The following is a 24869-nucleotide window of genomic DNA, read 5'->3' as shown; positions in this document are numbered from 1 at the left end:
CCCTGTCTAATTCACTTTAAAGAGTTTTGGGGAGATAGAAAAAATAGAGAAAGATTTCTTTTTGTAAAATGATAATAGACAAATTATTTGCATTTTGTAAAGTTTTTATTAACTCAAAAGTAGATTTTGTCCATAACCCCTTAACCCTCTCCCCTTTTACTGACTTAACACCCAGGTATTTGGTGAATTAATACCCAAAGACAAACTTCACTTTTATATATTGTTTTTGGTTTGTTAGTGATTTAGCACCTGTTAATTGACTAATGCTTTCTTCTTTTACTACTTTACATTAGCTTATATCTGATAAAACAATAATAAGTATATTAATTTAAAAGTCTTTTAAAGTGAGTGCCGAGACTCGAACCAATCCCACCGACAACTAGCATACGAGTTAACTACTTGACAGATTTAAAAATGTTTGGGCATTTCATTTTAATTCTATTATTTATGACAAATAAATGAAGAGAGAAAATATTGAGACGCGAGGCCCTCTTTCTTCCTTCCATAATCCATTTCGTGGCGAGCCTTCCAACTCCACCTCATCCCTGTTGTCCCCACACTCGTGGCGTGCGTGTGTGTGTGTATGTATATGCACACCTACATACACAGTTCTTCATCACAGTCTCTCTCTAGGAGGGTGAGAGTAGCGTAGCTCTGTTGGTTGGTGCTGATAAGGATAGTTGTTGTTATATAGTGTCAGCGCTAGCACACTCAACAACGTACACTCATACACACACACACAATCAAAATGAATTCAAGTGACCAAATATCCTTATTCACAAGGATAAAAGAAAATTATGACTACGTTTTTGTTGATCTCAGAGATAAAAGGTAAGATACATTTATTTATTTCCTTTTTTATTACTATTATGTAAAACTTTATAGAGTAAGTTAGACTATACATACATGCATTTAAATGGACATTCTTATGCGTGATATCATATGGTTAGATATATTTTAACATGGTTTTTGACCTTGAAAGTTTACGTAGCTTTTTTACCAAGATAGTTTAGTAGTACGGCTACTTTATAACTTTGACCGACTGTCAGTTCGTTTGTAAGTAAGTAACATTTTATGACATGTTTTTTTTCGTGCCGGTTAAGTTATACGATTACCTATTGTAAATTTTTACGAATAATTGACAGTTATTTGTTAAATTGCTATATTGATGTCCTTTTTACATTTATGTATTGTGTTCTATAGATTTATTGTGTTAAACTGTAGATCATATAGTTAATTTTTCAAAGCAAAAAAAATTATCTAACCTATATTTTGGCATAAGGGTAGGTTAGGTTATGTAAGGGTCAGGAGAGCCCTGTAGTGTTAATAGAGCAGAGGCTATATATATTAAAAATGGAAGGGATGGGGATGGTATTATTTTAGTTATCTGTAAATGATCCTAAATATATGTCGCTGCCAAGATTCAAAATGATTTTGAATTATCAATATTATTATTTTTATTAAAACATATATAATTCATAACATACCGTGAACAAAAAATATTGTAAACAGCTTCCTGTCTGAATTGAAACCACATAAATTTGATATGTTAACAAGACTTCTAATTTATTTGGATAAAAATTCATAAAATTACATTATGACAGATGCACAAATTATTATTAGAGCTATTACATTAAAGTAAGATTGAAAATGGCCTGTCATGCATTTGTTAACGTCTCTAGCATGACACTATTCAAATATGACAAATTTATTTTCAAAGCTCGGCATTGACTCAATAATTATACAATTTTTTTTAAATACATAGTTGTGAAAAGATTATCTTAAAGCTCAACAAAAACCTTTCCCCCGTTCTTTTAATCGAAGGTAAATATCTAAACAAGTTTTTAGGGGCCTTGGTTGGTATATGGTATGTAGATTGTAGATTACGTATTTTACAAAATATTTTAAGGATAAATCTCTAAAAGCGTAATCTTTAAAAATCAGAGGGGGGGGGGGGAGAGGAAACAAAAGGCTAACCTCCACCTGGCCAAATTACTTTGCAGTCCTGTGATTCTTTAACCTGTAATATAAATAAAATATAAATAAATAAATATGTTGATCATGTTTCTGAATAAATGAAACTTTGGGCATTTCATAAGTTCATTTTAAAATTTAACTGAATGTATTTAGGTCTTTATTTACAAAAAAAAACAAGGATGATAACAACATCCATAAGTAGCAAAGCACAGAAATCTTGAATAGACACATAGACGTCCTAGACTAAAAATTTTAAAAGATGCATTACATAGATAACTTAAACCTTCGAAACACCTAATTTTACCCCACTTAATAAAACCTTTAACGTCCTGCATGGACGAACAAACAATGAAAGTTACAGAGCAGATGTGAAGTGGTAAGGAAAAGAGATAAAGGAAAAGAATAAATGAGGAGGATAAGATGTTTTTTTCTTAAACCTAAACCAAACACCTGTTACAGTTAGGCGGGTTGAATTATTTCCCTTCTCTTCCTTAATTTGTCAATTTCAGATTTAATTTTAATTCAATAGCCAATATACAAACATTATGAACTTTCTTTCGAAATGCCTTTCCAAGACTATTTAAAATTGATAAAATGTGGCCGTATCTAGCGCATTATTTGACATACACTTTTAAACTAGCATTTAACTTGACTGTTTGAATGGTTAAGATATAAGTATCATAAAGAGAGGGGTAGGTTTCTGGTAAAATCAGTAAAGGTTATGTGTAAAAAACAGTAGTAGAACGATAAAAATTTATGTTAACTTTTTAAATTTTTTTGTCTATAGTTCTTTTCAATAAGAAATACACATATTTAGTGAATATTATCGTTCTACTACTACTTTTAAGCCTTAAAACACACACCTCTACGGATTCTACTAGAAACCTACCCCTCTCTTTATTACTAGGATTTTCATATTAAGAACCTTGTCAACCTAGAATCCCTTTGTAGATTTATTTGAAATGTCGACTTTGAATATTAAATTAATAAATAAGAGTGATAATAATTGACATATTATTGACCTGTTGACATTGTATCCTAAGTTAAAACATGATTTCATTGATGTCAATAATTGCATTCTTATAGGAAATTGTAGTAATAATTTCTGGAAACTTTTTAGATATAGTATAGAATTAAAATGGCCTTAAAATGTGAAATGTATTTAGAATTAATCCTAAACTGTCCACCCGTAACGCATATATGATTTCTGTACCACAAGTAAAAGCGCAGAAAATCCAGTAAAATCCTGTCTTCGCTAACCATAGCAACTTACCGATAACATTTCTTAAATATTTAATTTTAAAGTCTTGCTACAGTTGCATCATATCGTATTTAATGACGTCTTCGAATTGTATGTTTATTTCATTCAGCAAATTAAAAATAAAAAGTTTCATTTTTCTATAGAACATTCATAATCCTTATACTAAAGTAACAGGATGTTTGTATGTGTGTCTGTGTATCTGTCTGTACCGAAGGATCTCGCTAACCGCTGAACCGATCGGGTTCTCCTTTACAGGGTAGCTTCTCATAGGTCCCGGGAAGGTTTATAACTATTTTCTTGGGGGCTGGGACACCCCCAACCCACCCCCCCCAAAAAAATGAAACCCCCCCCCCTCCAATTTTTTTTACTTTTTCTTTTAAAATCTAAAATAAGAAACTGGGTTATTAAATCCGACTCTCTCCTCCTCAGGTGCCCCTAGAGGCCTCTAGGGGCGTATCCGCTAGTAATAGATAAAGAATATACGTGGACATATTGACAGGGTAAAATTTGTCGTCAATTTAGGTTGCTAACATGGACCTCATTTATTGGTCACCTCGTTCATCCAGTATGATCTTAATGTTATTTTTGCCCTTCTCCCATTCCTGAACGTCCCCTATTTGAATCCCTTCTTATTTTTATTATTTTTTCTAAAGTCAAGAAGGGGTGGGTTTAATGCCCGATATGCTCTTTAAGGAAAATCGTCCAAATCAATAAAACTCAATGACTCTACTTTAATTAGTTCTTTGCATTAAAATATTAAAAAAAATGTTGCTTTCATTTACAATATTTTTTTTGTTGCTTTGAGGAAATATATGCAAATCGCCTTAAGCTAAAAGTGTAGGTGTTTCTGTGCGAATATTATTTTTTTGCATTTTACTATTGCTTGTTTCAAACCATTAAGTAAGTGTTGCGCGTAAAGTTTGTACTATTTTTTTAATCTAATACGTAAATTTTTCAATCCAAGAACTTTTATGCCTATATATTAATAAATTTTAATATTTGAGATATTTTCTTGATTTGTCACACAGCAAATTTATGACTTATTTTGTTGTTGTCTTGCATCAATGAACCATATTTTTAACGCTTTAAAAAATGCTTATTACTTTTTAAAAATCCATATCTATTTGACTTCCAACTTACTTTGTTTATGTAAAGCAATATATTTTATTATAATCTAAAAGTATGATTAAGTATCCTGGAATTCGATTAATTACCCGAAATTTATAATGAAAATTTTATATAAAAGGGTCTAATATGAACATTTTTATTAATTATTTTATCAAATTATTCAGTCTCTAAAAATTTGGCCACAAGGGTTGAAGAAAACTGGGTAGCTTGAAGGAAAAATTAATTCCAAGCCGCAGCCACTCTCAGCCACATATACTAAATTTTAATTCAGCCGCAGCCTATTTAATCGGCTGAATTAAAATCTAAATCTGAATATAAAATCTTGCAAAATGACTTATCCAATTTAATAGTTCTTTTCAGTAAAACTTCATTTAAAATAAAAAATTTTAAAGCTAATTTGATTATCAACTTAATTGTTAATCAATGTTGCTATTGTCAAAAATAAAAATGATAAGAATACTATTTTCTAATGCAGCTGAATTCATTTGGGATAATTTAATTAATACGTCCTGCTTCATGAAAAAGGAATCAAATTAGAGATAAAATGTTTAATATTTGGAAATAGTACAATTTCTGAATCATTGCTTTAATTGTTATGATAACAGAAAAATATTGACAATATCCATTTCAAAGAATTTGCAGCTTTAAAAAAAGTTTGCCCGGCTGCAGTTTTCCTAAACAAATAAATTGGCTTTGGTTGCTTTAAGTTTTCAGCTGCAGATAAAAATTGTCCCAAAAGTGAGGCTAAGCTGCGGATTATTGACTTGCGTCCAGCTGCTGCCTTCTAAATTTTACTTATCTCTCTTACATGAATCATAATGCACAGTTTGAAATTGTTAAGAAAATACCAACATGTTTCAATTAACGACGATCAGAGCTACTCTTTTTGAAAGGACCGACTCTACTTGTAGGAAAGCTTCGAATTTAGACATAATTATATAACTTCAATGCATTATTCTTGTAGAAAATCTTCGCTGTTAAACAAGATTATATTACTTCAATATATTTTATTTGAAATGGACAACTGAAGTTGCCACTTAAAGAATAGTTTTAGGTTTGATGAAATAACTTTACTACAGGAAACTTTGGCGTAGTTTAAGGATTAATTTCTACCTTAAACTTACAAGATATGAATTAAAGGATAGGTTAGTGGTAGATAAATTAATTTCATAAAGAAGTTAGAACATTATTAGCAAATAAAAAAATATTTTCAGCTAAATTATTTTTCAATAAGACTTTATCAAAGCGTTTGATAATTATTTGATTCGACAATTATATTTTTTATGTGAAGAACACTACCCTATTAACTACATAGGTATATGTACTATGTAGCAAATGATAGCTATTCTACTGTTAAATCTTAGATTTCGGAGGACCTAAATTTTTTTTATTTTAATATTCTTTTATATTTTCAGGGTTGACGATTGGCCGTTTATGTGGTCACCATGGCCAACACTTGCTTCTTGTATGCTTTACTATTATGTTATGAGAATATGGGGTCCCAGGTAAAGTTATCTATCTATCTATTTATCTCTCTCTCTCGATCTCTCGATCTATCTATCTATTCATGTGTATTTCATGGCTTTCTGTATGCTTTACTATTATATTACGAGAATATGGGGTCCCAGGTATAGTTATCTATCTATTAATTTATTTATGTAACTATCTATCTATTCATGTGGTCACCATAGCCAACACTTGCTTCTTGTATGTTTTACTATGCTGTAATGAGAATATGGGGTCCCAGGTATAGTTATCTATCTATTAATATATTTATGTGATCACCATGGCTGACATGCTTTACTATTATGTTATGAGAATATTGGGTCCCAGGTATAGTTATTTATCTATCTATCTTTCTTTCTATATATTTATATTTATCTCTCTCTCTCTCTCTCTCTCTCTCTCTCTCTCTCCCTCTCTCTCTTTCTCTCTCTCTCTCTCTCTCTCTCTCTCTCTCTCTCTCTCTCTCTCTCTCTCTCTCTCTCTCTCTCTCTCGATCTATCTATCTATCCATGTTTATTCCATGGCCAACACTTGCTTCCTGTATGCTTTACTATTATGTTATGAGAATGTTCATTTTATCCATAAATCATTTAATGTATATTAGAAAGTATCTAAGAAAAATACAGATTAGTATTTTTTTTGCAAAAGAAAAACGCTAGTCAGCTTACTTATACATTTTCTGAGATAATAGTGGGATTAACTATAGCAGGAAAAAATAATATGAAAGGACAGATATTCAGTGCTTTCTATTCTCATTAAAGACATGTGCTATTCATTTGTATTGTAAAAAATTGTTAAAATCTTTTAAAACTTTTGCCATATACCTTTATGATTGATGTAACAGTTCGTTGGCTTGTGTATATACAGTATGTTTTCTAGTCGTATAAAGTGATCAAAAAGACCGACCTCTTTGTTGAGAAGCTAGTAAAAGTGGCGGCACAGATTATGACGTCAAAGAAAAATTAACCAATGAGAGGCCACTATAAATTTTACCATTGGTCAATTATAGTGTATACTGGCCTCTCCTTGGTTATTTTTTTACGTCATAATCTGTGCCGCTACTTTACTAGCTTCCTTTGTTGATAAAAAGTATACCTACAAATTATTTTAGCATTAAGTAACATAGCAAAAGCAATCATACAAAAGTTTAAAAACAGTAAATTAGATTTAAAGGCATTTAAAACAATACTAGAATGTCTAAATTATAATTTACACTATCAATAAACAATAATGACTTATATATCTTTACTGCTTAAATATTATTATACTAAATTACCTACTATATAACTACTAAATTCTTGGAAGATATTTCTTTTCAACAAAAGTTTCCTACTTTGCAAGAATGACACAAGTAAAATTTTAAGATGATGTGCAAATTGTTTTAATCTAGCATGGCTTTCCAACAATTTTATACTTGTTTAATTGTATTTAGAAATTAGAAAGCAAATAGCTAAAACAGATTTGAAATATATACTTTACTGTTATATTTATCTAAAAATATGCCGATCTAAAAACAATATTCTGATAAAAGATTTTATTATTTATTGGCTTGTTATAATGTCCAATAAACTTTAGGTTTTAGGGGCAGAGGAATCAATATACAAAATTTTCAAGAATTAAAACTCTTTTTGTAAATTAAAAATAGGTGTTTAAACATGGTAATAGTTTTGAATGTACTATTATTGTTTTAGAAAGCACTTTTAGTTGAGGTTTAGCAAGAGAATTTTAGGGTAAATTTCAATTTTCCTTTGAGATGATGTTAGCTGTTATTGGTCCGCTACTAGTACACCTAATTGATCTTGTTCATCTTTGTAATCTATCTACAAAAACGTATATTTAAAGATGTTTGCCTAACAATGCTGTGTTAAAAAGTACTTATATCAAAATACTTTTATCCTAAAATATTGATTAAAAAGTAAACAGATAAATAATATTTTTCATAACTATACAACCAAATCAAGCAAATAAATAGAACACAGTAATAGTGTCTGACTGATTATGACGTAACATAAAAAATTAGCCAATGAGAGGCCGTTATTGACCAATGGTAAAATTTATAGTGGCCTCTCATTGGCTATTTTTTTTTGTTACGTCATAATCAGTCAGACACTATTACTGTGTTCAAATAAATAAATTTATAGTAAATTATAAACATGATCAACGATAAATTTTTTTATTAAATTTCGTTCAAATCTAAAGCTAACTTTTATTTTACTATCTTTCCCTCTTATTGCTTAATCCCTGAAAACCAAACTATAGAGAAGCTTTCCTGGTGAATGCATCCTTTTCTAATAACTATGTAAATATTTTAGGTTTATGAAGAACAGAGAGGCGTATGACATAAAAAACATTATGATTGTTTACAACCTGTTTCAAACAATATTTTCTTTCTGGATATTTCAAAAGGCTGCAAGGTTCTGGCTATCAGGTAACAAAGCAGCTTATAGTGCCTAATAAAAAATTGCAAATGACCAATGATAGGACAGTATACATTATAATTGATTAATGGCAAAATGTATACTGGCCAGTCATTTGTCATTGTTATTGTATAACGTCATTTTTTATTAGACATTATAAGCTGCTTCTCAGAAAGATAGAGTGGAATGTAAGGTTACTTAATAGAAAAGAAAAATGTTTTCTATTATTTTTCTTACTATTAAGGTCAGTAAAATAAGAGGCAAAGTCTAACTTTTGAAAGTAGACCATTTTTTTTAGTTTTATTGCCTATTTATTAACAAAAGTATCTATTATGGGTTTATTAAGGCACAAAGACAAGAAAACAATTGGATTTAAATAAAAAAAACTGAAACATATGATATTCTGTTATGAAACTCATACAAATCAACATAATTATATAATATTTTCTTTTTCAGGAAAATACAATTGGTTGTGCCAACCAGTCGATTACAGTGAAACACAGGTAAGCAGGGAGGGAGGGGAGGTGGTGGGGGGGGGGGGGGGAGACTGCTTATTTCAATAGTACCCAAAGTTATATAATCAGTTTCCTTCTTTGTTGGCTTTAAAACTATTAGTACTTCTATAGGATTTTAATTTGGTTTGTTTACTCGCAGTGTCTTAAATTCTAAACTACTAATTTCAATCTCAAGGAGGGCTAATTTTGTTTATCATTATTTGGTATGTACATAAATTTATTGTCCATTGTCTTATCCCTTGAGATTTCTGGTATTAATTCAGGTCTAATATTACCAAAACTTAACCTATTTTCATTCCCAATACACAATAACAACAATCTATATGCCTTTATTATTAAAAATCCAGGTATGTGCAAATGTTAGTATAATTTAATTTAACATACTTTTTTTTATTGTCTTGATAATATTTCGAATACAAAAACTACTTTTTTTATTTTTTGTTTATTTGTTAAGAAATACTTTAGTTATGAATTAATAAAAATGGAGTAATGGTTTCATAACCAACAAAATAATTCAATTAGGTAATGTGTTGAATACCTAGTACATTCATATCTCTTATAATTTGTGCACTAAATATGATAGATTACAAAGGCTAGATACACAGTTGCTCTATCGTTATTGTCTGTCTTTCACACACAGCATCATTTTATTTCTATTAACCTATAGAAAATTCATATATTAATAACCAGAACTTTTTCTTGTTTTTCCCTTTGGCTTAGGTCAACATGTTGCCTCTAAAGCAATGGCCATAATTTTAACAGAGACTATTTTTTCATTGCTCTTAGCAGTTTATTACAATTTAACTTCGTTACTTCGTGGATATAATTGATCTTGTCAATTATGATATAACCTATATATGAATGAAATAAGTATTATTTATGGTGTACTTTTTCATTTATGACATGTATAGAAATATGAAGATGTTACTGTATATTAAAATTTTGTAAGTTCTAAAATTCAAGTTTAATTTTTTTTTATTGTAATGTATTGTTTAAAACAGTTTTATTCCACTTAAAAAAGGGTCATTAGGATTAAGAAAGGACTCATGTCTAGTATATATAGGCTTCTATTCTTTAATATCAAATGGATTTAACAAAATTATATAGGGGAAGAGGAAACATAAATTATCCTTTTAAAGAGAAGAGAGATGTGTTCTAACTCCCAACCAACTTTTGTGCAAGATAATAATTCTATAATTGTTTGTTGTGTATAGATATATAATTTTCTCTATATACCATCAACCAATTGAAAATAATTAATTTATCTACAGGGTAAGCAATCATAACCCTTCATGAAATATTTATTTGTTAGTTTTGGATGAGCTCTATAATTTATTATCAATAAATATAATTTCTTTTTTTAAAGGGTGGTCAGAAATACACCATTAAATTTCTTTTTTTGAAGTAAGTAATGCTAAAAAAAATATACATAAAAGTTGTCATCCTTTTATTTGCCCTGTTTTTTATACCCTATAATTATCATAAGTACAGTCATCCAGTACCTTTACTTTATAACCTTAAACTAGAGTACGATAAATATAATATTGTACATTTTATTTTTATTTAGCCTTTATTTAAAAGTATTCTCATTGGTATAACTTACTGAGATTGGGAAAAACCCTGACTTTGTGATCAAGCCTAAAAGGATCTACCGCAATGCCCATAATAAGCTTACTAAAAAACTAACACAGATTACAAGTAACTATCTTCGTATTAATATAAAAACGGTATTTTTATGGCAGTAATAATATATTAATAACATTATTATAAACATTGATTTAAAATTCAATTTATATCTTCATTATAAATTTTTTAATGATTATTGAGTAAGTCATTTTTGTTCATATAGTATTTGCAGTATTAGAGAATTTATAGCTGTTAGATATGTAATTATTATATTCCCATTTTTATTTACTACTGCAGTTCGATCCTAGTTTGTTATAAGGATGAGATAAATTGGCCCTTTTATTCAAATTTTGTTACTGAAGAAAACCAATAATGGGGTCAAATCATATCAATATTTTTAGTCTAATATAGGAGTTATTGTTTCCCAAGTATTTCATTTTCTTCTATATCAGTGTAAGGCTAAGAAAGCCCTAATAGGCTATTTATTGGATTTTGCCCATTAGATTATACATATTAATCTTACAATAAATTGTAGGATGGATACGATGCTCTGGACATGACCTGGTGGTACTTCTTCAGTAAATACATTGACTACCTGGATTCACTCTTCTTTGTCCTGCGCAAGAAATTTGGTCACCTGTCCACCCTGCACGTGGTACACCATGGTATCATGCCCTTCACTGCCTGGTGGGGTATCAGGTACGTTGGACAGCGAGGGGAAATGTAAAATTTGTAAATGTTAAAGGGAGTGTGAACTTAAAAGTTTCTCATCTGTTTATCAAATCTTAACAGTTTCTAAGCAACTTTCACTACACTGATCAACCAAAAACGTCCTATTAACAAAATATCCAAGATTAATTCCTTAATTGTTTGGTATTTTGGGAGGGAAAAAGGAAAAAACAGAAAAAATCTAAACGTTTTTGTTTCTAAATTTGTTTCTAAAAGTTGTTCAAAATTTTAAATAAATAATATTTGCTTTTCTTGTCCTAGTGGATGAAAATTGAACTTGAAATTTTCAAATCTAATTTTCTCAAAAACGGCTGCATTTTAGATTTTATTGAAAAGTGAAATGGAGTTACCTAGGGTAATGGTTTGATAATCTGATGAGAAATTTTCTCGTTCACAGTCACTTTAAGGCAAATAATACCAAATTTGTTTAGTAGGGTTAAAATTAATTTAAGATACCATTGCAATGGATTTAACATACGTGGATATTGTAACAGGGGAAATTTTGAACTCAATTTAGGTTGCTACTATAGTCATCATTTATTAGTTAGTACGTTTCTATAGTTGAAGGGGGGGGGGGTAAAATCTCAATAGAGGAGATAATTACAATTTGGTGGGATTTGGAGTTGAACACACCTTTATCTCCACCCCCCTCAAAAAAAAAAAAAAAATGGACGTCATTTCTTGCTTACGTTTTTTCCCCTTTGAGGCTTTTAAATATACATAAAAAAGGAAAAACTAACCATTCTAAAAACAAAAAAGACAAATATGGATTATTTCATAAGCAATTCTCTTTTGACTAGATCAGGAGCCGCTTTTCAGTCAATTAATTTTATTTGAAATTGGCGAAAATAAAATAGTTTGTTGTTGTTAAATATTATGTAGCCGAAGGGAAGTGGGTAAGAAGGGGGGGGGGAGAAATAAGGGAAGAGGGTTGAGGGAAAATTTTCACTTAGAATTGTTTGTCTGAATTACATTCCCTAGTCCCTGGACTAGGTAAAACTCGAATACTCTGTGAACATCGTACTTTTCTAATCATACGTGACACACAAAAATGTCATCCAACTTGTAATCAAAATTATTTTAGATTTGTTGGAGGCGGTCACACAACCTTCTGTGGATTCTTGAACATGGGCGTCCATGTTGTCATGTATTTCTACTATTTCCTATCAGCTTTTGGTCCTAGGTTCCAGAAATATCTTTGGTGGAAAAGGTAAATAATCAAATAAAAGGGAGGTAAACTACAGCTGAATAAAATATTTCGTCTAGGTTTTGTCAATGAATAAACCAAAAAAGTATAGAAAATAAGTACATGAAGTACATGAGTAAATTAAAAAAGTGAAAATTTTAAGTTTACACGTGTCTAAAAGTATTCCAAATTAAATTTTTATTGTTTAATTAAAGTCTAAGATTGATTTTGGCCACGCAGGGGCTTTTCACATTGATTAACCTAGGGCAAGTCTTTTAAATTTGGAAGGCGAATAAAGTTCAATATTTGACGTTATGCAAAGTTCGACTAAACTTTATATCCGGATGTAAGGTTAAAAAAGACACATATTTGTTATTCTATTAAAATATGTATGATATATTTTGCGCGTTTTTTTGCAAGCTTTTTCATGATATCTTTTTATTACTTCTGTCTTAGCGATAAGAAATTATATTGATAAAAACACAAATATGAAAAAAAGACATTTTAACCGTGTTGTACTTTAATTCGCATTATACAAATATATTACAAATTTATGCGTTTAATATTTTTCCAAATAAATATTATTGGCAATGCTGACAACTGCCTTTTTATCTTCTTTTAATATGTACATAATCTATTAGACATAAGGAATTTCAGAACTTTGCTTATCAGAAAACACTTCTTTCATGCAAAGCATGTTTCAAAAAGCTTATAATCAATATGCTTTTCGATATCACTATTAATATTTTTTTTTTTGTATTGATAAATTGGAAGATTTTTTTTATTTCTAAATTCACCACAAGGTTTGCTAAAATTAGACTAGCCATTGATTTTACCTTATTGGTAAGTTTTCCTAATTTAGGATTTTAACTTTCTGGCTACAAAGTTAGGTGAAACTATAAATATTTCTATTTAGATTATCTAAAAGTAAAATGAGAAATTATAGGGTAATTCCAGTTTAGGTTGCCCCGAGGGTTTTATATTTCCTTGTTCTTTATTTATCAGGTTGTGCATTCGGCTAACTCTTATCTTTCAGTTTTTGACATTGAAAGTTCAACATACTTTGATAACAAAGAGAATAAAAACGTGCCAATTAATTATGAGTGTTTTCTACTTTTGATGATATAATACTTTATTTCTGTAGCAATCTTTTGTTTTAAAGAGGACAATTTTATTATGTAAATTATTACCTAAGTAAGCTAGCTGAATTTACATACATTTTAAAATATGCATACTTAACATTAGTTTTTAGTTTTTGAGAAGAAGAAAATAAGCTACCAATTCAAAGAATTTTCTGAAATATTAAGAAGTTAAGAGATTTAGAAGTCAGTTTTACAAACATTAAATATTCAATATTTAAAGGAATTTACGAAGCATTAAAGAACATTTAAAACATCTTAAAGACTTTACCTAGTACTTTTTAAACATTTGAAACAATTTGACGTACTTCAAAACTGTCAAAAATATTATTATTTCTAAATACAACATCCTTATCTTTTCAATTATTATTTCACGTGAACTTTATTATTTAGAGAACAATAAAAAATTCATACTTTAAAATTAAGAGAGTTGAAGATAGTGAAAGAAAGCAGTTTTTGAATGAATGCAATTAGCTAAATAAAACTGGACTTTTAAATTGCCTTTAGTTTTAAATAATAAAGAAGTTGTATCAACTTTTTTGCTTTTTATTTAAGATAGCTAGCCGGTCCTTTTAGTAAGTAGTAGATGTAAAATTTTTCATAGAATTCAGATATGCAATCGGTTTTTTTTGTAGACCTCTTATTTTTTAAGTAATTTAAGTTTTTTTAAAAAATAATTAAGTCGGTTTTAAGGTACTAAAACGCAACAAAATAAAAGAAGAAAATAGCCAGTATAAACAAAAATAGTAAGATCTTTAATTTGACACCTTACTTTTAAAATTCTGTTGAGTAATTGTTGAAAAAATCTATTTTTTTAACCTCGGTTTAATCAAAACATTAAACCTAAATATTTTCTCATACAGACATAAAAAATATGGGTTCATATATACCATTAGAATGAGAAAAATAATATGAATCCATTGTAAGCAAAATTGAAAAAGTTTAAAAAAATTGTAATAAAAAATAGAAAAAATAAAAAAGTTATTTTAAGAATTGTAACTACTAAACTAGCCAATCACAAATCGCAAAAATTGACGAATCGGGAAGCTTAATCTATAAAATTAACCTATAGAATTGCCAGAAAAAAAGGAGAACGTTCATACAATATATACAATAGATACTACAATAAATATAGTGACATTTAAGAACATGTAAAGAATGAAAAATTATGAACAAATATGCATCAGTCTGTTTATAAACTTCAAAACAATGCAGTTAAAAATATATTATTGTTTCTTGTGTTTAAAAAATATCTGCTACATTGCATTGTCTTTTGTTTAGGTTTTTTTCAGGTTTGGTTTAAGCTAACCCTTTAAAGCCGAAAATTATGATTCTTAAAATAAACTTATTTTTTTTATTATAGTTTTATAAAACTTTTTCAATTTTGCTTAGAATAGATTCGTAATATTTTTCTGATTCTAAAGGTATATATGAACCCATGTTTTTTATGTCTGTTTGAGAAAATATTTAGGTCTAAAGTTTTTATTAAACCGAGGTTAAAAAAATAGATTTTTTCAATAATTACTTAACAGAATTTTAAAAGTAAGGTGTCAAATTAAAGATCTTACTATTTTTGTTCATACTGGCCATTTTCTTCTTTTATTTTGTTGCGTTTTAGTACCTTAAAACCGACTTAATTATTTTTTTAAAAAACTTAAATTACTTAAAAAATAAGAGGTCTACAAAAAAACCGATTGCATATCTGAATTCTATGAAAAATTTTACATCTACTACTTACTGAAAGGACTGGCTAGCTATCTTAAATAAAAAGCAAAAAAGTTGATACAACTTCTTTACTTATATTTGATTTACATTTTTAAAAGCGAAGCTTTTCTATAATTAGGGTCGGTCCGTCCGTCCGTCCGTCCGTAACAGATAGCTTTTTTCGTTTAGGCATATTAGAATTGTCCTATCGATTTCAAATTTTGTATGGTGATACCTTTAATAGTTAGGTACGATTTAGAAAGCGTAGCAACTCTATAATCATTACCAAAATGTCCGTACGTCCATTTTAAACATGTTGATTTTTTACTTTTTTAACAACAAATTTTTATGTGTGCTAATCATCCGATTGATCTGATTTTTGGTATATTGATTCCTGGGACAACAAAGTATAATGTTATAAGCGAAGCAACTCTATAATCAAGTCCTAAAAATGTAAGTATGTTCATAAACATTATCCTGTATAAAGCAGTTTTTCAACAAATTTACTTACAATTTTGCTTCGACTCTTATACATTTATATTCTGATTATTCAGTTCTGACACTATACACGTGTTAATGTCCATTTGTCCTACCGTTTCAGTGCTTCGCTTTTATGGATGTTGTCATCCTTGTTAATTAACGATTAAATAAAGCATACATTGAAGAAAATTTAGACAGAACCTGAAGAAATAAAGAGCAAAAAAATCTTTTGTGCACAATGTTATTAAGCCAACGAATAAGAAAACGTTATTAATATTATAAAACCTTTGGGATTAGTTCAATAAATATTAGAAATATATACGGACCTCATAAAGAAATATCTAGATAAAGAAAACTTAAAGATAATTATGTATGAAAGCACAGTATTTCATTAACTATCTTCATGCATTTGTCGGTAGGATGTGGCTATAATTTTTTTTGCGGCCAATTCCATTGTAAATAATATAAAGGTTCATAATATATAAAGAAACACTTTCTAACTATTTAGTGAAAGACAAACTAAACAGAAAGACAAAAATAAATTTTTTCTTTGAAAATATTAGACAAAACTAAGAATTATTCTTTGAAGAAAACGGAACGGTAATTTCACTTCAATCGAATGTGAACCCGGAACCACAATAAAACTTTTCTGAAAAAGCGTATATTTAATTGTCATTATATAATAGGTAATAAGTAAGTGTAAGAGATGGCTCAAAGAATCTACACGGGACAAAAGCACGTTGGATTAAAAATTTAAGATTGGGGGTGGGGGTGGATATTTTTTTTGGTCCACTGATAAGTTACAGTAATAAAACCAGAAAAAGACACAGCACAAAAAATGCACGAAATGCAGTAATTATATTTTTGGTCAGCACATTCCTCAACAATAATATTCTTTTTATTTCATAAGAGCTTTTTTTTCAAGCAAAACATTTTTTTTATAATGAATGAAAAGCATTTTTCATTATTGTTTTATGCATTATAGATTAATTAAAAATAACTGATCTGCAAATGGCAAAGCTTACAACAATTTCTATTCTATTTCTAGATTTAATTTCCCCTCTATCTAACTTGGTGAAATTGATGCCTGACCTTAATGTGCCTTTAACCTAACCTAAAGTGATAAACAAACAAATGAAAATAAAAAAACTCCCCAACACCGATTCTTATTCTAAATTTATTTCAAAAATAAGACTCTTTGCTCGAATAGGCACTTTATGGGAAAACTCTTCGATGTCTTTATGAATTCAAATACCTTTATAACTATCAGTATATATGTTTATCTAAAAATTAATCTTTATATGAATATCTATCTGTTTATTTATTTATTTATCTAGATACCTGACTACCTTGCAGTTGGTCCAGTTTGTGACCTTCTTTATCCATGCTACTCTGCCACTCTTCCAGAACGACTGCAACTTCCCCAAGGTAAAAAAAATAATTACGAAATCTACTTTAATTTTTGAAATTAATAAAATTTAATTTTTAGGAATATGTTTTTATTCACTTTTGAATTGATAAATATGCGTATTTTTTATGTTTCTAAAACCTGTATATTTAAAAAAATTAAAAACAAAAATCACATATCTCTATCTTACTTACACTAAAAGCTTAAATATTGTAATATTTAGGTGTTCAGCTATGTTATTCTGTTCCACGGCGGTATGTTCTTTGTCATGTTCCTCCACTTCTACATTCAGGAATGAAATTAACAATATTTTTAAAACGGGTTTTCCAAATTTTTCTGCTAAATTTTTTCTCATATTTTGTAAAACAATACATGAGATAAAGGATAAAAAAGTATATAATATTAGGGGACTGTTATTGTTACATCCGGTAAAAGTACAGTGGATGTTTTTCCACCAGGACAAGTTTGACAAGATTGATAGGACAAGTTTCTAAATTCGGCATTAGCTATTTGTTCTGAGAGCAAATTTAAAATTAGCATTTTGATATACATTGCTAATGCTAATGTCGCATGGGTGAATTGCACCTGGCCTGAACAGTCAACTCGTCAACTCAAGGCCAGACTCTTGGTCCTTCACCTCATAGCCGTATACCCTTATACCCGTAAATATTCATATGCATTAATTTCATATCTTGGTGCAGGCCTACATCAAGAAGGGCCAGAAGGTGAAGAAGGACGTTGTCACCACCGACATCAATGCCAACGGCGTCAAGCCCATCAAGGCCGAATAACTTGAATGTTTAACTGTTAGTTGGAGTCTTATTAGCCCTGATTTACTACTAATAAAAGTTACAAAAGTGTTTAAAAATCTCAGAGGCTTAAATTTAGATTTAATTAGAGCTTAAACAATATGAGCTTTAAAATTTATTTTTGTAACTTTTGATACTAAAAAATCAAGGGATGGGTAAGTCTTAAGCTTTGTCTTGTTGTGACTCGGGTTCATTTTATAGATTGTAGTTTCAATTTATAATAATTCAATATTGTTTGTAAACTTTTTCTTTAAAAGTGAACCTCAAAAATATTCTTTCTTGCCAAATATACTTCATTCCATACTCAAATACTGTTAGTAATCCATTTTAGGATTTTTTTTAATTCAAAACTAAAATGGAAGTATTAAATTTGAAAAAAATTAAATTAAAAGCATTTATTATTTTAAAATCTAGAATTATATTTAATATTGTATTTAAACTTACCAGAACACAAAATCAAGATTTAAAATTAAAAGTATTTGAAGTTTTAATGGTAAACCTTACCTCAACAAAAATTTTAAATATTATTTTTTTTTGAAAGAAAATCAATTAATGAATATCGGTGTTATTTTTTGCAACTGTGGCATTTTTCTTGCAGACCTAACAAACAAACAAACTACATATTTAGTATTAAATCATTTTAAAATCAGCACAATAAAGTGAAATAGTTATATTTAAAATGTAAAAATATGTTTCCTTTAGTTAAAAGTGTAAATTAAAATTACGTAAAATTTGGGTTGCATTTTATTGCAAATGTATTTTTACAAAACATTAAATAAAGCAAGTACAGAAAAAAAGTTAATGAATTTTCAATTTATTGGTTTTTATCTCAAAAAGACTAAAATCATAAAAAAAATTTGAGGAAAAAATTTATGATAAAATTTGCTAAAAAAAATTGTTTTATTGGCGAAACACAAAGAATTCGGTATATGAATTCAGGTATAAGTCATTGGAAAATTATTTTTCATATTTGAGACACAAAATGCATTTCTTATTTGTTTTATGTAAGGAGGGGGTCTAATAACTTTTTTTTCGATTCATAAAAAATATAAAAAATTTCCATTTACCTATCCCTCATTTGTTGGTATAATCATATATTCATATTGTTGCAATTGTTTTGAATTTTGTTGTTTGTATTTAAACAGTTTCTAACTCTTGATGAGCATTGTCAAAAGTAGCTGAAAAAACAACAATTTTTTGCACTTTTATAAACTGAAATTTATATAAATTAAAAATATAATAATTATTTTCTTTCTTCATTTTCTTAGCATTAAAAACTGTTGTAAGTGAATAACTTAAATCTTACCCCATTTTTAGCAAATCTAACTATTGCCTTCCTTTTAAAATATTTTGAAAGAATACAGTTCAAAGAAGGGTCAATATGATTAAATATTTCTTTATAATTTTTAATTTTGATTTTTGCCTCTCTTAATTTTTAATTTAAGTTATCTTATATTACACATTATAGAAGAGACAAAAATTTGCAGTAATCTTTGTTGTTGTTGTTTTGTATAAACCCCGGATTGTTTACAGAAAAGCTTATTTTTATTCTCTCTGGTTTGCAGATAAACAATTATACAAATGTACATAGCAAACATATTCACATTTTTTTTTGTTTGATGAAAAATCATTTACCTATTATTGATGTTACAAATATATAATCCTGTATTATTATTGAGTCAATTAGTTTTTTAGTTGTCCATGAACACGTTAATAGAAAAGGAATAGGCTTGGATCAACTTATGAAACTGATCATCTGAAAAAAGATTAATTAAAAATCCTTAATAATCAATTTTAACATGTGTCCAGTTCATAAATTTTGTGTTATGTTTGTAGAAAACTGGTATTTGTGTTAATGATTGTTTGCTGTTCTGTTCTGATTCTAAATATGTTGACAGTTTTACCACTTCAAAATTTTTAAATAAATTTTCATTGTTGATTTTAAATATTTTTTTCTAGCATAGTTAAGCATAGTTAAGATGATCTTATTAATATAGATTTAGAACTGTATCCATATAAAGTTTAGAAAGAACAAATGAGTAAATTTGTAAAATTTAAATGAGTCTTTGTAAATTAAATGCACTCACTATTACGACAAGAAAAGCAAGACCTTTTGAAATTCTACAACGCATAGGAAAAATCTTCGAAATGGTTTTAACCGTCCGGTAGAGTTATACTTTTGTTAAAATGAATATAGAAAAGAGAAATTAGGGATCTGCAGCCGCATGTCAGTTGAACATGTCAATCTGTTTGGTGAACTTCTAAAGCTCCTTAAAGGACGCCTGCAAGAAATACCCCGCTTTAACTGCTGAAAGACTGCCACACGTAGACCCAATACCCCAAATTTAAAGCCTTCAGCTTCAACAGCAAAAACGTTGTAGGCATTTCAAATTAGCATTTTATGTACAATGAAAATTTTAAAAGATTTCCAATGCTAATAAAAGAAAAAACAATATTAAATTACGTCACCTAGACATAAAATTATAACCTTATCTTTGTCAGAAACTTAGATTACCGGTAACTGATTACATTTTTACAATAAAAACACCAATTTCATAATCAAAATCTATAAAAAAAAATTCGATTTAAATTGCATTTGTAAACGAAAATCATAGCGGAAATAAAGGGGGAAATTAAGACAAGCTCGGCTGTGATTGGTTGCTTAGCTGATACAGCCTTCTGATTGGCTACAGTACACTCGGTACAACGCAAGTTAAACTTAATTTTTTTTAATGATTTTTACTATAAAAATGGGTATTTTTATTTTAAAAATATAATTAGTTACTGGCAATCTAAATTTATGACAAAAATAAGCTTATAATTTTGTTTCTAGGCCACGTAGTTTAATTTCAAAATTTATAACATTAGCATTGAAATTCTTTCAAAATTTCCACTGTACATAAAATGTCATTTTAAAATGCCTAGAACTTTTTTGTTATAGAAGCTGAAGGCTTCAAATTTGGGGTATTGGTTCTCCTTGTGGCAGTCTTTCTGCAGTTAAAGCGTGGTATTTCTTGCAGGCTTCCTTTAACGGGTTTTTATAAACGACTTCTGCACTGCTTTGCCCGGCTGTCGAGCCTGGAAGGAATCCACTAGGCATAATAATATTGAAACTTGAAGTGTTCAAACAATACAACACTAAGAAAAATCGAGGGTAGCGACAAGTTTAATGTGGTCGGTCAATAATCTAGCCTAACTATTCACTAGTGAACTACATAAACAAGCATCTTCATTGTAATCGAGCGTAAAATTATTCAAACTTTGAACCATAGAGACCAAAACAGTATAGAAGTTAAACAGCCATAACTTGTTCACATAGACACTAAAAAACGTTTCAAGGTTGAGTGGAATCACTTGACTTTTGATGATATTATGTTAATCATGTATAAACCATCACCACTTTTACTTTAAACTATTATACAGTAACAATCTATTTCCAACAGGTTATATAACTGTTTTAGTTGAATGGTTGGAACACCAGCTGAATAAAAATTCAATTTAGTCTCATTCACACGCAAATAGAATCTGGAATCACTTTTTCACCTTGAAAATCTTGAAATTGATGATCAATTATTTCAAATCGGATTCCAAATATAGCTAGATCCTGGCAATATACATACACGTATTACATTAGTGTACATATGCGTACTTATGTACTCAGTGGCGTGCACAGTGATTTTATAGGGGGTGTGAAACATTAAGGCAAAGTAATTCTTCCTGATATTTATATAGGGGATACCCATCTTCCGCATGACACTGTATGTACATTATTATTGATATCTGGGCAATAGTGCAATTATAGTTTGTTTGAATATAAATCTAACTGGCCGACAAAGAACGTTTCCGGACAATAATACCTATAGGCTTTCTTAAATATTTTATTTTAGAAAAATTGTTCATATGACAAAGATTTACAGCGGTTTGCACAATGGAAACCTCAGACTTTTTTTTTCGTTGACAATGACTAATATTTTATATATAATATATTACTGTAGCTTCTTTTTCTCTTAGTATGTATTACGAAAGCAGCAAACCACTATACCTTAGAATATATTTGTACTTGATAAGTGGTGGTCTTCAACAATATTTGTAGAATAATTCTAGATTTGACAAATAAATAACCAAAACATGTCCAGCTTAAAACTATGTTGATGTAAATGAACTTTCTTGCTTAATCAAGCAAAATCGCAAAAATACTATCTTTCTTTTTAACTTTGCATATCTTACAAATTATTTGTGTAAAGAAATATAAGGTTCCAGGACAAACGCAGGAGTCCCAAACGGCGGAGTGGACAAACGTAGGAGTGTTAAAATATTAATTCAATTAAGTATTTCTATACGGATTAGGTTAGATTAAGATATGAATGTATAAATGGCCCCCGCAGGGGTTAGGCATTTAAAAAACCTATAAGATGGTCTAAAATAGGTAAGTTTAGATTAAGTGTCCACTCTTGCGTTTTTCCACGCCGACGTTTGGGACTCCTGCGTTTGTCCTAGGACCATATATAAGAGTACGTAATTAATCTTCAGTATTAACATTACATAATAAGCCATTCTGTTAAAAAACAATTTTGGAAAGTTCCAGTAAACCATAAGTGGATATAAATAAATTAGTCAGTTTGACTTAAGTAAAACATTTGATCTTTTCTTCTCTGGTTTTGCTTTGACAATATTAAGGCAAGTGGATCAATAATTCTGACATATTTATTGTAAAGATTGAAACAATTTGTCTCGTCCTCTTTTCGAGGAAGCTAGTTTGTCAACCACAAATTAATTTCTGATTTTATTTCCTTATTCTCCTTATAGAAAATATCGTCTTTTTTGAGTATGTGGCGCGGCATTTCTTTTTTTTTTTGCACTTCAGAATTAAACGGAGAAGAATTAACATATTTTGAGACCAAGAGTAAGCTCTCTTGTGTGCTACAGAGTACTGAGTAATCTACTAGTAAGCCAGGGGTTTCGCCACGAAACACTTCAGGTGATGGGATCTTTTGAACAAAATAGTGTGGTGTATTGGGTAAAATGATTTTCTCTACGGCATATTAGCCAGCTAAGTAAAGCATTTAATTTTGATTTCATGAAATTATGTTTCTATTTTTATATACCTATTTTTATACATTTTTACATGATTTATTAAGCCAAGTAATATTTTTTTATAAACAAAAGTGCCGAAAGTTTCTTAACTTAAAAATAACTAGCGGCCTCTAGGGGCACTTGAGGAGGGGAGATTTGAATTTGATCACCCAATTTCTTATTTTATAATTCAAAAGAAAAAGTAAAAAAAATTTTTTTTTTTGGGGGGGGGGAGGCCCCCACCACCAATATTTAATTTTAGATAAAAAAATTAAATTTTTTTTTTTTTTTGGGGGGGGGATTTTTCATTTTTTTGGGGAGGGGGGTGGGGGTGTCCCACCCCCAAAGAAAATAGTTATAAACCTTCCCGGGACCTATGAGAAGCTACCCTGTTAAGGAGAACCCGATCGGTTCAGTGGTTAGCGAGATCCTTCGGTTAAAACAAACACACAGACACACATCCTGTTACTTAAGTATAAGGATTTAATGTTTTTTAGTAGCGAAGCTACTCTATAATTTGTTAGTAGCGAAGCTACTCTATAATTTGAAATGTCCGTCTGTCCGTCCGTCCGTCTGTCCGTCTGTCCGTCTGTCCGTCCGTCCGTCTGTCCGTCTTAGTTTGGGGGAAACGTAAATTTCTCGGCTCCTATAAAAGATAAAAGGCTGAAATTTTTTGACAACATTCCTATTATTAAGGAGCACAATTAACTATAAAACATCAATGGCGGTCGGACCGCTTTTTAGCAGGTTTTAGGCTATTTTTGTATTTTTCACATTTTTCTCCATATCTTTGGTGTTTATGGTCCGATTTCCAAAATGTTTTCAGTTAAAGATATTAAAATTGAATTTCCTGTCGATCTAAGAAAACAACTATGACGGTCAGACTGTCTTTAAGCAGGTTTTAGGCTATTTTTGTATTTTTCACATTTTCTTCCATACCTTTGGTGTTTATGGTCCGATTTCCAAAAATTTTTTAGTTAAAGATATCAAAATTAAATTTCCTGTCGATTTAAGAAAACAACTATGACAGTCAGACTGTCTTTAAGCAGGTTTTAGGCTATTTTTGAATTTTTCACATTTTATTCCATACCTTTGGTGTTTATGGTCCGATTTCCAAAATTTTTTCAGTTAAAGATATCAAAATTGAATTTTCTATCGTTTAAAGAAAACAACTATGACGGTCAGAATTGCCTTTTTTTCAGGTTTTTGGCTATTTTTATATTTTTTACATTTTTCCTCATATCTTTGGTGTTTCTGGTCCGTTTTTTTTTAAATTTTTGTAGTTAAACATATCAAAATTAAATTTCCCGTTGTTTTGAGCATCCACTATGTAATTTATTTAACCATCAGTCAGTTTATCATAGTACTGAAATATAAATATTAAGAAATTAAAAACAAATGTTGAAAAGGTTTCGTGATTTTTTCCTAATATACATGCTTTTGACAACTAATATCTAAATTCTTATTTAATTGTTTGTGCTTCGCTACTTATGGATGTTGTCATCCTTTTTGATTATTAATTAATCTTGTATTTTCAGGACTACTGTAATAGTGTAGAGAAACACAATAAATCATTATATACATATTCTATTGATTGGTCCTGGTTTTGGGTAGACGTCTCCAACTTAAGATCTCGAAGACTTCTTTTGTTTTTTGAAGTCATACTTGACCTAAACTGTTGTATGGTCAAGACACAATTATTACAAAAGCCACACAGCCACACGGTGTCAAAAGTCCCAACTAAAACAACAACGCAAAACGTATCCGGAGAATAGCAAATAGTTTTTTCTTTAAAAACACGGACACGGCCTTGTTGATAAAAATATAAAAACTGCAGTTACCTACATTTATAGATGTTCATATAAAAACTCAAAGTAAAATCGCGAAGCTTACCATTGAACTAGAACCCTG

General features: G+C 29.3%; 1 protein-coding gene across 1 annotated transcript; it reads left to right on the top strand.

Moving 5' to 3' along the window:
- The first annotated feature begins 546 nt into the window (after positions 1-546).
- On the top strand, positions 547-19831 carry LOC145311773 (very long chain fatty acid elongase 7-like). Its single transcript, XM_080150761.1, has 9 exons — positions 547-831; positions 5782-5871; positions 8185-8300; positions 8746-8792; positions 10966-11129; positions 12244-12369; positions 17006-17096; positions 17300-17369; positions 17779-19831. Exons 1-9 carry the CDS (start codon positions 749-751, stop codon positions 17865-17867), a joined length of 876 nt encoding a protein of 291 aa, XP_080006887.1. The 5' UTR covers positions 547-748; the 3' UTR covers positions 17868-19831.
- The last annotated feature ends 5038 nt before the right edge of the window (positions 19832-24869 follow it).

The sequence above is a fragment of the Acartia tonsa genome, chromosome 2 (genome assembly GCF_053477335.1).
Source record: "Acartia tonsa isolate MP-2025a chromosome 2, ASM5347733v1, whole genome shotgun sequence".
Taxonomy (NCBI): domain Eukaryota; kingdom Metazoa; phylum Arthropoda; class Copepoda; order Calanoida; family Acartiidae; genus Acartia; species Acartia tonsa.
The sequence above is the reverse complement of the archived record's forward strand: the minus strand, read 5'-3'. Positions and strand labels throughout refer to the sequence as shown.

Excerpts from the sequence above, each read along its gene's own strand:
- LOC145311773 (XM_080150761.1), top strand. The coding sequence starts at position 749 with ATGAATTCAAGTGACCAAATATCCTTATTCACAAGGATAAAAGAAAAT. Across the intron at positions 8,301-8,745 it reads TGCAAGGTTCTGGCTATCAG|GAAAATACAATTGGTTGTGC; the intron begins GTAACAAAGCAG and ends TTTCTTTTTCAG. Across the intron at positions 17,097-17,299 it reads ACGACTGCAACTTCCCCAAG|GTGTTCAGCTATGTTATTCT; the intron begins GTAAAAAAAATA and ends TGTAATATTTAG.